The sequence below is a fragment of the Labrus bergylta genome, chromosome 23, assembly GCF_963930695.1.
Source record: "Labrus bergylta chromosome 23, fLabBer1.1, whole genome shotgun sequence".
Lineage (NCBI taxonomy): Eukaryota > Metazoa > Chordata > Actinopteri > Labriformes > Labridae > Labrus > Labrus bergylta.
Window position 1 is genome coordinate 15,577,404 of NC_089217.1, and position 17,061 is coordinate 15,594,464.

At 40.4% G+C, this 17,061-nt stretch overlaps 1 protein-coding gene across 1 annotated transcript in view; it reads left to right on the forward strand.

The window, feature by feature from the left end:
* Positions 1-659: 659 nt before the first annotated feature.
* slc13a4 (solute carrier family 13 member 4) overlaps positions 660-17,061 on the forward strand; it is a 29,690-nt gene continuing 13,288 nt past the window's right edge. The window contains exons 1-8 of the mRNA XM_020652511.2: positions 660-1,127; positions 11,496-11,624; positions 14,962-15,098; positions 15,245-15,420; positions 15,663-15,726; positions 16,169-16,208; positions 16,319-16,405; positions 16,621-16,805. Coding sequence (XP_020508167.1) covers positions 1,005-1,127; positions 11,496-11,624; positions 14,962-15,098; positions 15,245-15,420; positions 15,663-15,726; positions 16,169-16,208; positions 16,319-16,405; positions 16,621-16,805 — 941 coding nt within the window. The 5' untranslated portion in view covers positions 660-1,004. The remainder of the gene's footprint in view (positions 1,128-11,495; positions 11,625-14,961; positions 15,099-15,244; positions 15,421-15,662; positions 15,727-16,168; positions 16,209-16,318; positions 16,406-16,620; positions 16,806-17,061) is intronic.

Below are 17,061 nucleotides of genomic sequence, written 5' to 3' on the forward strand. Positions count from 1 at the left end.
AGGCTCCTTTCAGAGGAAAGCACCTGCTTGCAGTGACTAAGTGAATCCTCTAGAGGGCAGTATCTGACTGCAGCCTTACATTTTTCCAACCTGGTCCCAGAGATGTAATCATACACTGAAGGTTTTTATGATTCAGTTTGTACGCTTGGTGATTTGCACAGGATTCCCTCCCAGAACTATGTGACTGAATACTTTATTGTGAAAATGGAGGAGAACTAATCCAAACTGTTAACTCATAATGTTATGAATTGAATATCATTCCCTCAAACTGAACTTATCAACATTGTTTTTTCCCCCCAGATTATCTTTTTATCTGTTATATCATGTCATTCTTACTTCTCAACTAATAAACGTTATCTTATTTTTCATATCCATACATTCATACTCTTACAAATTACATCCAGATAAATTCCCCTTTCTATTCAAATCTATAACTTCATCACACCAGTATTTCCTTCTTGGCTTATACATTCTTGAGTAAAGTTGTATTGATTTTTTTCCCCTGCACAAAGCCTTTGCATGAGCAGGCGCACACTCTTGTACTTGTGTAAACTTTTACTCACCCCTGATTGGCCGAATCACAACCACAGAGGGTGGGGAAAAGTCGTGGTTCATTAGCATACCTATCAAGGCTAATAAATTTGCCAGCAGCCGCACCTGATGCTCCGAACAGCATCAGACACACAAAGAGCAGGAGCAGAGGGGTTTCATCTGAAGTGCATGGCACGAAGGTTACACGAGGGGGAAGTTAAACTCAGGTTCGGAGAAGCAACTTCAGCCGAGTTGACTCACCTTTCTAAGAGACGCACTCAGATCCGGTCACCGTCCACCTTCTGTGCGTAAAAGCGCACAGCCGAGACAGAACTTTACGCGCTCCAAGGAGACCTTCCTCCAGCCCTCCGCGCTCGCTGGCTCTCAGAGACTTTCCCCGTCAGCCGGTTCATGACTTTCACAACCGGTTCTGCTGAGTAGTGGCCGATCCGATCCAGAGCTCCGGGTCCCCCATGAGGCTAGAGGCCGCAGCCAGGATGGATCTGATCAGGAAGCTGTGGAGGGCGAGGAAGCTGATCCTTGTAGTGTTCATCCCTCTGTCCCTGCTTCCCCTACCGCTCATCCACCCCACCAGCGTGAGTACAAGAACATAACACCATTCTTTTTTAGACAAAGAAATGGAACAGAAAATTGACCTTTGGTAGAAAGTCATATTTTGGAAAAAGAGCACAGGAAAGGAAGCAAAGGAAGATCCTTAAATGAAATAATAAAGTTAAAGTAACCTAAAGATGGATTTTCAGACTTTGTATAGAAAATCAAGTCATTAAAGTCACCAACATTTCCGTATTGTGTAACATAGATTTAAATGAACATGCAATGTCATGATTTAGGATATTTAAGTATCATTTGTAAGATAAAACCACAATAAGTTGCTTCTTGATTAGCACTAAGTTGTGTGTGTGTGTGTGTGTGTGTGTGTGTGTGTGTGTGTGTGTGTGTGTTTACCTGTGACAGAGTCTTCATGATTGTTTTCAGCAGAACTCTTATCTTTTTTGCCTTCAGCAAAGGCAAAAAAAGTGTGTGTGTGTGTGTGTGTGTGTGTGTGTGTGTGTGTGTGTGTGTGTGTGTGTGTGTGTGTGTGTGTGTGTGTGTGTGTGTGTGTGTGTGTGTGTGAGAGAGAGAGAGGGAATCAATCAAAAGGCACACTGTCCTCTTTTCTGATGAGTGCTTGTCCCGGTCATCAGCTGAGATGTGTGTGTGGAGAGGAGATATCGTGACATGTTGATGAGATGGAGATCAGTAAGAGACAGAAAGAGTGAACAACATGACACTCACACTCAGTTTGATAGTTTTCTGTAAGAGACACTGAAAAGAACAAAATCTGTCTCATATTGCCGGCTCGGCTTGTTTCAAGTCTCAAATGTGAAAGAACATGGGAAACAACATCACACTCTGAATAAATCTGTTCAGAAGTTGTTGCTCAGAGTTTTTAAAGGTTTTATTCTTGTTGCCTTTACTTTTGACATGAATCATCTATTTGACTCCTGTTTCAATGTCTTAATGCAGTGTTTTAGGTTTGTTTGTCTCAGACTTTCTGTTTCAGAGGTTGTGTTTGGGGTTTTAGAATTAAGTCAGGATCATGTTTCATGAGGCTCACACCTGTGAGATTTGTCTGGTTTAATGTCAGGAATGAGCATAAACTCTCTCAAGAAGTGACATCCTGTGGAAAGCGTGTGCTGCTGTGTCATATCTTGAGAAAAGCTTGACTGGAATTAGGCTCAAGTATGAGGATGAGCAGTATCAGTCTTATAATACCATTAATTCAGAGTCACAGCACTTAATGTTTGATTTTCTGAAAAACAAAAACTTCTCAGATCTTTGAAAATCTCAGAAGGATGTTCATAATGCAGCTGTCCTCAAAGCCTTTCTAGAATCTGATCCAGCACTGCCACAGTGTTAAATAGCCTGCTGGTAGCTTTGGCAATGCACTTCCAAAAAAATAAAAAAACTTCCTTGTGTTTGTCCTCTGGCAACACACTGAACCACCAACTCCAACTGCTACACCACCAGCGTGTGAATGGAGTACTAATGATGTAAAAGCACGAAGACTAGAAATGTTTTTTGCGGCAGATTCAACCTGAGAAAGGGTTAAAAAACTGGTGTGTTAGAAAACACCTGCAGAGCAGTAGTAAGTGCTCTTAATGCGTTGACATTCTGCAGCTAGTTGATTCTCAATCAAAAGTCATCATTTGAGTAAAATTGTAATGAAGTACAAGTTGAGTAAAATCCAGAGTTTTTTGTAGTAATTAAAGGTGACGTAGCTCAACTTCATTTATATTTTTTGGCTGTTCACACGTTTTTTGGGGGTATTTAGACATTTTAGTTTGCTACATTAAATGAACATCTATATCCTTTTACTCATCTTTTAAGATCTCCAGCTGTGAAGCTGTCCTATGCCTATGAAGGCATGTTAGTCAACACTCCTTAAAAATAACAACATTTTATGTATCATATATTTTTATTTATATAATGTTTATTTGCCACAAACTAGAACATTTAAGGCCACAGTGTGTAGGGACTTGGATTGGGAATGTAAGCTCAGTGAATTAAATAGTAAAAGGTGAGCTGTTGTTTTGGTATTCTAATAAATACATGTGCAGTCACATGTTCACCGACACATTATGAATATGAACGTTCAGCCATGTTTTTTTTTCCTCCAAACACTTTGCTTTACAACCACATCTCAGACAACAGCAGTACAGGTTGTGACAGGTGTTTGTGTTTATGTGTTATGAATGAGCTCCTCTGTCTCATAGCTGTGTGTGTTTTTCATTAATATTCAAATCGTCTGTTATGTGAGCCCTCAGCCACCAATCACATCGTGGCCCAGGAGCCTTGCTGTTATGTCAGGGCCGGCGGGTGTTTGGCTGGAGTAGGCGGCGCAGGATGAGGCCAAGAAAGAACAAAAGTACCAAAACTTCACAACAGAGAAAAAGAAAGAAACAATCCAGGCAATTAAGTTATGTAATCAACCAGCCAGCACGCTGGATTTTAGCACACATGCAGCTTCCTTACGACACCAGGGACCCCAGACTGAGTCTAGAATGTGGTGGGTTCAAAGTGTGTGTGTGTGTGTGTGTGTGTGTGTGTTTGGAGTGGTACTGTGTCCAGCTGCAGAAAGACAGAACATCTGTTGGATGCGGTCATGCCGGGTCAGAAAGAGCGGGAGAGTGACCTGTAAAAAATTCAAGGGCCAATAACAGAAATGCTGAGTGCTCATTAATGTGTCATGAATGATTGTGCCATTTTGCATCCCTTTAAATTACAAGTTGTCTGTTCTACTATGTAACATGATGCCCTGAATATCAAATATTTTCACAAACACAGGTAGTGGGAATTGTAAGCTATAACTATTGATAGTATGAAGATGGACGATATGTCTCCACATCTTCCTGTTGTACAAAAGTGATGCCAAAACACCCAATGACAGGAGCTGACTTTTTGCACATTTGTAGCCAGAGTCTTGGCATCAGAGACCAGCTGGTGGAGTCGTGAGATTGACATCCCGCCTCTTCCATAAACCACATTTAACACAAAGAAAAAACTGTTTGAAGCACACACTCACAGTTAGGGGAAGTTCAATAACTGTTTAGTTCATCTTTGTCACATTTTCTCTCTTTGTTTCTCGTCTTGAAAGAGCCACTTTTGTCAACAGAGCTGTCAATCAAATCACTGATCAAAAGTGAACCTCTCAGAAGACTGAACACTCGGGCGTAAGTCAGCATGATAAGAGCTAACTATAAAGACAGAAACCATGTTTGACCAAAAATGTATTTTACCAGTTTTTTGACTTTCCAGTTTGACCCTTGTTCCATCTATTAACCTGGGGGGGGGGGGGGGGGGCTAGCTGGGTATCTGTCATGTCATCCATCTTTTTATACATTCTATGGTTACAAGTTATTGACTCTTCCACTTGGATATAAGTTAACTTCTAGCGTTTCATGTCTTAATTAGAGTTTTGAACGAATGCAATTGCACATGTAAGTTTTCCTCTGCACAAACATAAAGGCCTGGCACAAAGACATGTTTCCAAGATGCTACTTTACTTTCCATTTCTTAGCAATATTATAGCTTGCAGTGTAACTCTACTTTTGGCAATGAGGGCATGCAGTCCACCACTTTGGTTGGGATTGAAATTGCACAAGAACAATTGAATGGAGTTGCAATAAATGTTGCTCACTTATCCATTAAGGATGGATTAATTACAGTGACTTTGTTGAACGCAGACTTTTCCTGTGGTAGAACTATCAAATGGTACACATTTGTGCTCCCCTCAGGTGGAAGGGGAGACATGTTTCGATTATGGATAAGGCCTCAGGAAACGAATTCAACTCAATGTAAGGTCCTCTGAAATGACTGTGTGCTTGTTTGTGTTATCTCACTGTTTAAAAGTCCATCCCTGTGCTGATTGGTTCATTGAATTCAGCTTATCACCCCGAATGAGGAGCCTTAAGTCAATGTGTGTTTTCTGAATGCAACCACATTTCCTAAGCTGCACAGATAACAGGGAGTTGAACAGGGCTTCTGTTCAGACATTGGCCTGTCAGCTGTAAAACACTCAGGGTTTGAGGAAATACCCCCTCAGCCGAATAAAGTGTTCACATAATGAAGATAAACTAGATCCTCAAGTTGACAAGAAAATCCTGAAACCACATCTAGGTCCATTGAAGGGGTCACTGAAGAACAGCTACTAGCAGCCCAAATAGTTGATTCAGTATTTTTTTTTTTTGATGCCACCTGGGGAGGCCAATCAGATTTCAAGTCATCCTGGCCGATCCCTGGACCCTCTGCTGCAGCCAAGTCAGAATAACCTGAGCTCATCCAGCTCATTGTGCACACCAGTAAAAAACAATAAGGAGACGCGACTTACACAAATCTTATGGATGCAAACACAAGACCAGTCAGACATTTACGTTTTCATCTTGCACTAAGATGTTTCCACACTCTCTGACAAGCGCACATAAGCTTGTTTAGCCTTTAAACCCTAACCCTTACCTAGTGAAACAGAAAGCAACATTTTTCCAGGTGGCACATATGTATCTAAATTGACAGTTTTGAAGAAAGCTCGCCCCAGAATAAAGCATACAGTACATCTCCACATGCGATGAATGACATAAATCTGTGTGTGACTGACGCTGAACTTTTGTCTGTTTTCACTTTATAAAGAGTCTCGGGTCTGCAGTGCGGCTCTCATATTTCACTGATAGTCGACAGAACTGTAGAAGAACACCAGGCATCATAATAAAACAGTTTTATGTCAAGCCTTCACTTCGGTCCGTGATGACCGATTGTGTGTTTCGCCTTTCTCTGAGGCGAGTCTGTATCAGGGTTTGTTATCATTTAATGAATTGAGGTGATCGAGGCTCTGAATAAATTTGCATATAAAGCAGGAAAGTCATCATTAATATAGCGTTTAAAATAATTACAGTTTATAGTATAGTATAGTTTTATAGTCTCCAGATAAATTCGTCAGAGCATTAATGTGGACAACTGTCATTTTTCACATTACGGTAAAATAAGAATTCATTACAATGTTTTCATAACAGCGCTAAATAGTGTTTTTTTTCTTCAATTTGTGGCTTAAAATTTCATCTCTTTTCTGGGACTTTCTTTATTGTCAACCTTCCTATTATTTCTTTTTACAGCAAACAATCAGAAACTGAAACTGTGGAAAAACCCTCTAGTTTTTAATATAACTGTTTTGTTTTTTAATATAAAGTGCAAATGCAGCTTTTAAATCAGGGGGTGCATTTATTTGAAAATAATGTACAGTGTACATTATATTTACACCCGTTTTCACACCTTATGTCCATTCCGATTTCTCTGTGGTTCTTACTTTGCTCCCATTCTGCATTCAGGGTCTTACTACAGCGTTTAGAGAATTACAAATGTCTGCAGTTTAGTAGTTTATTGGATATCCTGCACAATATTTTTGTCTCATCTCTTCAGTGTTATAAGAAAGACATGATCTTTTCACAGAGCTCTACTCAGGCTTGAACCTCTAAACCTCTGTGGTGTTGATGATGAAGGTCTAACAGTCACACTGCACAAACACTGTCCAGGTCACCTCGGGCAATCCAGCATCACATTCTTTTACTGCCTCAGAAAATCGAGTGAACTTTTGCCTAGTTTTTTTTTCCTAAAAAAAGAAGCCTGAAATGTTCACGCTTGTCGGGGCCACTGTTAACTCTTTGACTTCCACTTACTCCCTTTGAAAAACACTTTATCTGAAGGTATTGTGCAGGTGCAGTCAAAACGACTTTGACTTTTCCCCTGTTTCAGTTTCACCTTTTCTTTCTTGAGAAATGCAGTGCACTAAAATTGATTGGCGATCGCTCCTAAAGAGTCATAACTGGTTACACAACTTGTTAACCTGTTTTTATCTGACATGGAAACCCTCAGATCAGAGCTGCCTGGAAGCAAACAGTGCTTTTCCTCCACTGGAACATGAGCAGGTATTGAATTCTTCTCGTTGACACATCACAGTTTAAAGTCTGGTCATCAGCTGATTGGTGGTTGTTGACTTCCTGCTTACCTGGCACTTTGACTTAAACTTGCAAAACAAAGACAAAGGTGCACAGATGAACGATTGACGCTTGAGTCTTTGTTCAGCAACGATTCTCAGATAAACTGAGACGGATAATCTATTATCTGTAACTGCTGAATCAGACCATCTCTGTTTATTTTCCAACAGTGTTTGTCTCTTTTAATTTGGACTATCTGTTCCCAGTTCCTTTACACAACATCTGATTTCCTCTTGTTAATGGCCTTTCCAATCAAGCTGAAACCTCAGATGTTGGAAAATGAAGCCAATGCAGAAGTGCAAAAGAACAGCAGTTCCTGGAATGTCCACTTGAGGCTGGCTGCAAAAGTCCAAGAGGTCCCATTAACACCAATGTTACAATTTGCCCATTTTTTTTACAGCAGAAATAAATGCTCATATCTTTATTGGTACACAGGGAATTATTTTTATGTCTCATCCATTTTGATCAAATTAAAACTAAGATTTGATTGATAGTCACACCCCCCCCCCCCCCCCCCCCTTGGGTGGGGGGGGGGGGGGGTAGAAGGAATTCCATAATTTGTCCAACTGCATATCCAGATATCCAAATCCATTTTTTGATGTAAGTGACTTCCTTTTTTTAACCAGATTGGTGGGCCACCATTTACCTTGCAACTGTGATAGAGAGAGCTACCTTCAAACCGGTAAAATGCTGTGAAAACTCAGTTTGAGGTGCACGTTCCCAATGAGCTACAAACATGTCCAAAGACTGCTCTTAAAACCTGAATACAACATGCACATCTCAAATGGAAAACAACACATTCAGGGCTGACTCTGAGTATCCTCCAATCCAATTCAGAACATGTAATGTCATTAAAACTTTGTTTTTGCTTGTAGATATTTGTTGATAATAACCGATTAAAAGTAAATGTCTTAATCTCATTATCAGGATGCAAGATTGCCTCCTGTTTCCTGTATAATGGTTGAAACCAACAGACTGATTAGAACAATGGCTAATCAAATGGTGCTTATGTGCAAAACACAACTTTTGTCCTGACAAGATTGCGCCTTTGATGAGCTCGTCTTTTGTTGACATTTCGTTTTTTCCCTCCTGATGTTTGTGTGTGTGTGTGTGTGTCCTGCAGGGATTTAAAGAGTTGTAACATTTTCTTTGGCAAGAGCCTAATTCATTATGGACCCAAACACTTTGTTCTGTTCAGCTCAGCCTAATCCAACAACGGTGCCTACTGCCTAGAAATGCCTCTTTTCTCCCTGCCAAGTTAAATCCACTGTAAGACCTCCAGAGTTTTTTCAGGGAACTCATAGAGGCATCTGGCACTACATTACTTAGCATGAATCCTGTGACTTTCCTGTGTGGGATAAAACCATATCGCTTTGTTCTTTTGACAATTCTTAGGGTTGTGACAAGCATTTATTCAGTGCCCTATAGCCAAAGAAGATTTGAAAGTAAGCAATTCATTAAGGTTTTTTTCAAGCAGCAATGCTTTAGGGACGGTAAGATCTTGTCTAATTCATTATCATGAATTGACATGAAAGCATACAGTACATACAATGTTTTTATTTGTATATGTATAGCTGCTCTGTGTGAGTCAACAACTGTTAATTGTGCTGCTGTCTGTCTTGACCAAGACACCCTTAAAAGAGAGATATTCAATCTGAAGTTTTTCCTGGTTAAATAAAATAAAATAAAAACCTATAACCTATCTGTATAATTCCCAGGCGATGATGATAAATACATTTGTGGACTCTCTGATAGCTCAGTGAAAAAGGTCTGCACAGTGTGAAGGTAACCAGAGTTCAAGACATTTTTTAAACAGAACACCAAGTTGGAATCACTTCAGCTGACTCATTTTCTGTCACATATGTTACATCACTTAACTTTCTTCCGTAAAAGCTTCTTTAGTGTCACATTTTGTAACCAAACCTAATCTTTATTTTAAACCTAATGGTGTTGTTTTGGTGAGTGATGGTTTTACACAACATTTAAAACTATCCCTTTCCCCAGCCTAGAAGACTGCCATGCAAGTAATTAATGCTACCACATGTCATGTGGTCTTGCTGACTGACACAAAATAATATTGTCCAACTTCAGAATTATAAATATTATATTTTTCTGACTATTTTACTTGACAAATTTCACTTCCTAAAATGCTGATTCAAGCATTAAGCTCAATGCAATGCTGTAATCGTTTACACAGATGTGTTAGCATAGCAATGGATCTGCTTTATCTGACGATCATCAGTCAGACGAACTGTATCGATAGTTTACATATACTTCATCACTAACCCCCATCACAGCGATTTACCCCCCTATGTGACCTCTCTCCTTCAATATGAATTTCACAGAGGCATAATAGGGGCTAACAAACTGCAATCAGAGTTGGTAATAGTTACAGCCAGTGAGGGAGAGCAGCGCTGTGTGTGTGTATGTGGAGCATCCACTGTTTCTCCACCTGTCGTGCTTTCACAACGCCAAAATGCAATGTGATTTCACAGACTGGGACGTGAAATTTTATGCCTTAAAAAGTCAATATGAATATAAAACGACATAGTTACAGTGGAGCCTCATTCCATCGCCGTTGCACTCAGAACAAGGCTTCTGTTTCCTATGGACAAATATGCTTTTTTATGAAAATGTCACCAGGTTTTACTGATAAAAATGTCACTTTAAAATGAACATTTGTATAATAATATGTACCACTTCATTCACCATCACTTCACATGAAAGTGTAATGTTGCTTTAACAGTAGACAGAGGAAAGCTTAAAAAGGGCCCCATTTGTATTCAGTTGTTCAAACAGCTGATTTATCATATTTAAAATATTTCTCTGAACTCCATGGTTTGAGCGTCTGTGACGTCTGAACAGGTCTGGACATGCTTCATCCTGGAGCCCTGCTGCTAATTCTCCCGGTCTGGGTTTATTAATTTGAGATTAACTGACCCGTTACTGGCAAGATGTTACGCTGAATGTTCCTCTTATGTAAAAGAACTACAAGCTCACACAGCATGCGGCAGGAGCAGAAAACTGCGTATGTGTAGAACTATTTAGTTAAAGAAACACTTTCTGCATATTACATTAAACATGGTTAGGATTATTAGGAGTGAAAGCATTTCTAAAAGGCTTGGTAGGTAATCTTGGATATGGTGTTTTCTGCAAATAGAACATCAACTGTAAAGACATATCTATGCATTTGGGGTTTAAAATGGGCCTATGGTTCATGAACGTCTTAATTTTAATAAGGTCTTAAAAATGTCACAAGATTCCTCTTTAGTTTTTAAGATTGGAGAGCCTGTTGTCACTAAGCCTTCTGGGGTTGCAACAGAGCAGTGCGAGTCGCTGGTATGTCGATATTATATAACCATAACCAGATTAATGCAACATCAATGTTTGTGTTGTGTGTTTTAGTGTGTGTGGGAAATAAAGGAGGAAGAAGATATGCTCGTACACTTGCTCAAATGCCACAAAAAGTTTAGAAAAAAGGTAGAAAATGTGTGTGCAGCCCATTTATAGACTCATTATAAACCACCTTCTGACAAGATAACACCATTTGACACCCTGCAACACATAAATATGACAAAAATCTTAGATTGATAATCTACTAATGAATTGAAGCTGTTATGGTTAGCATTGTAGGCTATCTTGAATTAGCATGTGGCTTATACACGGCTAAAAGTGCTTTACTTGTAGTTCTTACCCTTAAATCAGCCCGGCTCCACATGGGCTCAGAAAAGATCAAAGTTGGGCCTGGATCCTGACGGTCATGCCAAGTCTGACCCCCACAACCATGGCCATAATCCAAGCCAGGCCCAGTTCTTGACATTTGGACCGTGTCCGGCCCAAACAAATCAAACTGTAACCCAATTCAGGTCTGCGAGTACGTCTTCTGAGCTTCAAGTCCAAAACGTGGCCCAGATTATGTTGAAGTGCATCTACTATCTAGGTGTGTAAATACTGACACAAGACTATAATGTCCCTGATATCACTTAAAAATCTTGAATAAGTAAGACGAGTAGATTTATAACGCCCTAAAAGTATTCAGATAGCATTCAGCTTTAGCGAGGAGACAGTTAACGTAGCGTAGTAGCTTTTTAAACTGTTATTAGCTACCAGAGTTAACAAAACCAGTTTACTGCCCAATGTTTAAACCAAAGCTAAAACACTAAACATAATGTCAATTAGCAAGCTTTAGAAGTTATGGTTGGCAGTCATATGAGCTTTTAACAACCTGCAAACGGACATATCAAGCTAGCAAATTGTCTGCCATAGCATAACGGTAAAAAAAACGACTCGTATTTTAGTTCTCAATGTTTTCAGATTTGAAAAACGTAGGCTACCTAAACATGTTTTCCATTGTTTATAAGACAGGTTTTTAAAGTTGTGTCTTATCTGGTCGGTGACAATTGTGTTTCCTGCTTACAGGAGGCATGCTGCGCTTACGTGCTGATGGTGACGGCAGTCTATTGGGTGTCTGAAGCTGTTCCCTTGGGTGCTGCTGCTCTGGTGCCGGCTTTCCTCTATCCACTCTTTGGAGTACTCAAGTCCAGTGAGGTGAGTTATGTGTTGTTTGCTGTCTGTCTCTCTTAGGCCTTGCAAAAACTTCTGAGCAGCTGAAATTAGCTGCCCAGTTCTCTTTGAGTTGAGGAGGTCAGAGGGCTGATTTAATGAATCACTAATGAAGACTTTTACATGAATCTCAGACAGATGTTAAGGGCAGGAAGCTTTAAATAAATACGCTACTGCTAACTAAAGTTTGCACAGTCTTCTGGGAAAAGAGTTAATTAGTCTTTGTCTATTCCTTTGTCATTTTTTGGCCTTTTGATGATGGCATTGGTCTGGTCTATACAGTAAATGCTAGAGGTGTTAGCATGCTATGAGCGATAATTTGTCTTAGTTTCTTTTGTGCCCACAAGTTCAAATCAGCTATTTGTTTCAGTTATATTTAAATTCTTTATAGACAAATGAACTACTAAATCCTTTTGATACACATTTCATTGATGTGCCAGTACTATTTACACATTTCAACTCACACTTAGCAACACTAGCAGTAGGTTGTGTTTCCTATGAGCTGACAAATGGCCAAACATTGACTGTTGTTTTAACTGTAATTTGTTAGCTGCTAACTTCTATCTTCCTTAAAGATATGTTTTTATATATATATATATATGTTCTTTCACAAACTCTATTTTAGCTAATTGGTGACGATATTTATTTCCTGCTGCTAGCGCGCAAACGACTTTCTATTGGTGCAGTCTCCGTGCACATAATGAAACATTGTGAATAATGTGAAACTGCTTTAGTTTCATTTGATGGTTTGAATAGCTTCAAACCATCAAATAGCACTAGCATAGCTTGGCATAGTTTGAATATGGAAACCACTATTCCACTGTTATTCACATGTTAGAGTACAAAGACAATTGAGGATACCAATTATCTGCAAACTATCGGTCACAAGAATTAAAAATGTATTAATCAATCTAGATTTTTGGTTTCTGACGGATGTGTCTGTAAATTGGAAACAAGGGCGCTTTGACAGTGTGTCAAACTTTTTCTCACTCTCGGTTGGGAAGACTGAGAAAAACCCTGATCAATTAGGTAAAGCTGTAGAGCTTAACTAGAGGGACTACTGTAAATGCGGGGATATTTGGCGTCTTACTGTAGCGTCAGCTGATCAGATTGCTGTATATGCGGATATACAGTAAGTCCAGATCAGGGGGGAAATGGGTTAAAGGCCTTTCTGTGCTCTTTCATGTGTGATTAAAGCAAGTGGGAGGGTTTCTTAAGATGCATTTAATATTTCATCAGGGTTTTACGATGTGGTGTTACTTATGTGTCAGGGTAAACAAGAGGCGTCGTCACTCAACTATAAAGGTTTGATCAGCCGTCATGTGGGCAACCCCATTGAGCTGGTGCTCATCACCATCATCTGTGTTCTTTCCTCTCTAAGTACATGCATTCAGACTGACCCACACCCAACCAATCACACACTCCCCTCATCACCGTAGCTGGTGATCAGGTTAGCCGCTCCGCCCTGTGGAGATTCGATTGGTTTGACCGATAATGACGGCCGTCTTTGTTTGGTTCTGTAAGTTTTGTAAGTTGTAACATGATTTTCTGCTCCATTAATTTCACCACCCCCCAACTCCCCATCCCACACCCCGCCATCTTCACCTTTCTTACCAGCATTACATAAAAAGTGAGCTTTATGCCCCGTGTGACTAAATCGCATTGACAAACATTGACAAAGCTGCCTGTGAACACTGCTGTAAGCCTCTTGTGGTGGTAAATATGCCAGCAGAGCTTTATGCAACATTTTCAGTCTATTATGGTGCTCCCAGTCTCCCCTAACAACACCTCTCTCCCAAAGAACCCACGAGGAAGTGAAAAAACAAGTGTAACCTTAACTAGATAAGAATGACTTTTCAATGGGTTAGCTGTTGTCTTTGTGGCTGTTTTAATGCTGGTAATGAGGAAAGTAACCTTACATCACAGCACGTGTTCCTTCACTTCACCAGTGCTGCCTCAGAGCTAATTTTGGCCCTTAATTAATCAGGTTTAAGATTAAATATGGGCATTTCCAAAAGAGTCTCAAGTTTCCCACATTTCTCTTTGCAGTTTCTGGCACTGGGTTGCACCAGCTATTCAGAAGTGCAAATGTAGCCTATTTTTTAATATTATAATTTTTTGTACCTTTATTGTAGAGACAGGAGAGTGGACAGAGTTGGAAATCAGAGAATGAGGCAGTGGGGAATGGCATGCAAGTTGAACCCAAACCCGGGCCGACTGCCTAGAGGACCACAGCCTTCATACATGGGGGGCGGGCTCTCTAACAACTACGCCACTGGCATCCCAAATGTGGTCTAGTTTGATTTCCTCAGTCATCCGTTTATTAGACAGCTGATTACTTGATTCATACATGACAGTTTCATGTTTTTTTCCTTTTCTTCTTCTTCAACTTATATTATGTTGGAATCTACAGTTGAAGCTGGGCCCAAAGCTGTAGTCTTAGAATTAAACTAGCTTTAATGGGGAGCCCGTAGCCTCGTGGTTAGTGCGCGCGCCCCCCATGTACGGAGGTACTCCAAGCAGTTGACCCTGATCCGACCTCTGCGCCTCTATCCCAAATGTCTCTTCTATCCACTGTCATATCTACAAAAAAAAGGCCAAACCAAAATAAATCTAAAAGAACAACAACAACAATGCTTTCATTACTCATATTAAACTGAAAATGTTCACTGATGAAAAAGTTTGCATGAATCAGTCAAAAGTCTGTCGACGTTGTCTTTTCTGTTTACCGGCCGTTAAACACCTCTGTATCCCATACCACGTTCAGTTTTTTTAGATTGCTCTGTCAAAGCCTGCAGTTTTTGTCTTTTTGAACCTCTCATCTCCACTGTAATTGTCTTTCCACTGATTGATGTGATTACCTAGCAACATCCATCCCTTTATAGTCATGGTTTGTTCTTCATAACAACAGTCTGATACAATTTGATATTATAGCAGACCAGTTCTGTGGCATTGGCCAATGAGAATCAAGCAATTAACAGCCGTGAGTAAATTCATTTCATTCTAAAGTGTAGGCAGGAGGACATTTCCATGACTGAATATAAAAAGCGTGAAGGAGCCGTGTGTTCAAAAAGTGTTCCAAAAGAGCAAGTAGAGCAGGTTTTAGGTGAGAGGTGAGGAGACACCCTGTGTGGCTGTGAACCCTCTGTGCTGGAAATAAAGCTGCTTAAAAAGAACAATCTGTGTTTTCTTATTCAAAAACAAGGGTGAGTAGGGAAGCAGTGGAAGGAGGAAAAATGGAAAGACCTTGTCACTCCTGTCCGTCTCCCTGATTGTTTTGAATGATCGACATTTCTATTTGACATGCTGATTGTGTGTTCAGGTGGCAGCAGAGTACTGTAAAGACACCACCCTGCTGCTGATGGGAGTCATCTGCCTGGCCGCCTCCATAGAGAAGTGGAACCTGCATAAACGCATCGCTCTGCGCATGGTGATGATCGCGGGGGCCAAGCCTGGCATGTGAGCAATACACACACACTGACATTTTGTCACATGCAATATAAAGACCCACGTTCAAAAGCATGAAAAACATTCTGAGTCTTTTTGATAAAGCTGAGAGTAAGGACTGTCCAAAATCTCCTCTGATGTCCCTCTCACTTGTCCAGGTTGGTGCTGGGCTTCATGTGCTGCACAGTCTTTTTGTCCATGTGGCTCAGCAACACGTCCACCACAGCCATGGTGATGCCCATAGCCGAGGCCGTCCTGCAGCAGCTGATCTGCACAGGCCTGGCCGACAGCCACGAGGACTCCGAAACCGCAGAGGCCCATGAGGATGATGCATGTACGTTGGTTCTGTCACTTTATGAGCTCCTATGAAAACAGAACCATGATATGAGACAGGTTTTTGATAACAATGTTTGCACAAGCATTCCCTGAAAACTGTATAGAAAGATAGTTAAGTGAACACTAAGTAATGAAGCACTTCTTGTTTTGCTTCCTACTATACCAGAATAATTTAGTTTTTCAACTGACGAAAACTTCCATCAGCTCTTCTCCATTTACTCATTTTGTTGTTGTCTGCAGCTCTTTCAGAAAAAGAAGGGAACCTGGACAAAAATCAGTTAGAGCTGCTTTATCGCAATGACATGTAAGTATGGGTGTTTGTTTGAGCTCTTTCAAAGCTTTTCCTACGTATCCTTTTTTTTCTTTATTCCTAATTGCAACGACCACTGATTTCTACAGTCTTCATCATTAATTCCAACCTCATCTATTTATCTGTGTCAGTGGAGATGGCATTGAACTTCATAGATGTGCACACTCTGCTTTATAGAACCTGGAAATGAAATTAAAACAGAAAGGATTGAATCAAGCAGTAATTCTGCAAATCGTCTCGATCATTGAAGTTTGCAAAAATTGGGAAGACAAGTTTTTGTAAGGATTACAGTGAAGTTACTGCAATACTACTATATACAGCAGCTCTATGCTACCTACAGATTCAGCAGGATCCTGCAGAATAGATGAATTAAATGAATGCTATTAAATGAAAAGTGAATTTATTTTCTAAGTTGTCTTGTTTCTTCTCCCTCCAGTAACGACTGCACTAGACAGGAGCTTTCCATGCTCAGTGAGGTAAGAGCTAAAGAGGCTTTTTGGCCAAGTGGACAGAAGTCACATTAGAGCCAGCACAGTAAGAATGTACAAACTGCAAGTGAAATCTTTTTGCTTTTTTCCCCTCTCAGGAACAAACTGGGGCGGCAAACGGTTTAGGTTTAATGTCAAACTCCAACCAGGACATCGTTAAACACACAAATGGACACCTGCCTCAGGTAAGGTACAAGGAGGAACTGTTGGTATTGGCTTAGATGTTTTTTTAAAGATATTTTTTGGGCCATTTTTGCCCCTATTGGATAGGACAGCCGATGAGAGACAAGAAATGCTGGGAGGAGAATTAGTTAATTTTTCTCATGTCAAATTATTATTTTTTTTGTTCAATTACTGCATGCTAATCCAACTCTCCTTAATATTCCCTTCACTCCTCCAGATTGCAATCGAAATCCCGAACGTTAAGCGAGTGAAGGCCAGGAGGGACTCCCAGTATCCCACCAAAAGGGACCACATGATCTGTAAATGCCTCTCGCTCAGCATCACCTACGCAGCGACGATCGGTGGCCTCATCACCATCACCGGCACGTCAACCAACCTCATCTTTGCCGAGCAGTTTAACACGTGAGTACTCATGCACACACTCACCTGAGTCCAAAATCCCTCCGATGGTTTCTGGTCTGTTGTGGAATAACGGAAATGTAATCCTGTAATGCTGCTAGCTCACTGATACCAGTTACCTCAGAGGATGTCCTAGCAACGCACTATTGCATTTCAGGCAGCTTATGTTGGTCTGTAAGGATCTTACTTTTGCTTCAATTAAAAAAAACAACATCTGTCTCTTAAAGATATCAAGGAGCAGGGCAGAGGCAGGAGTATA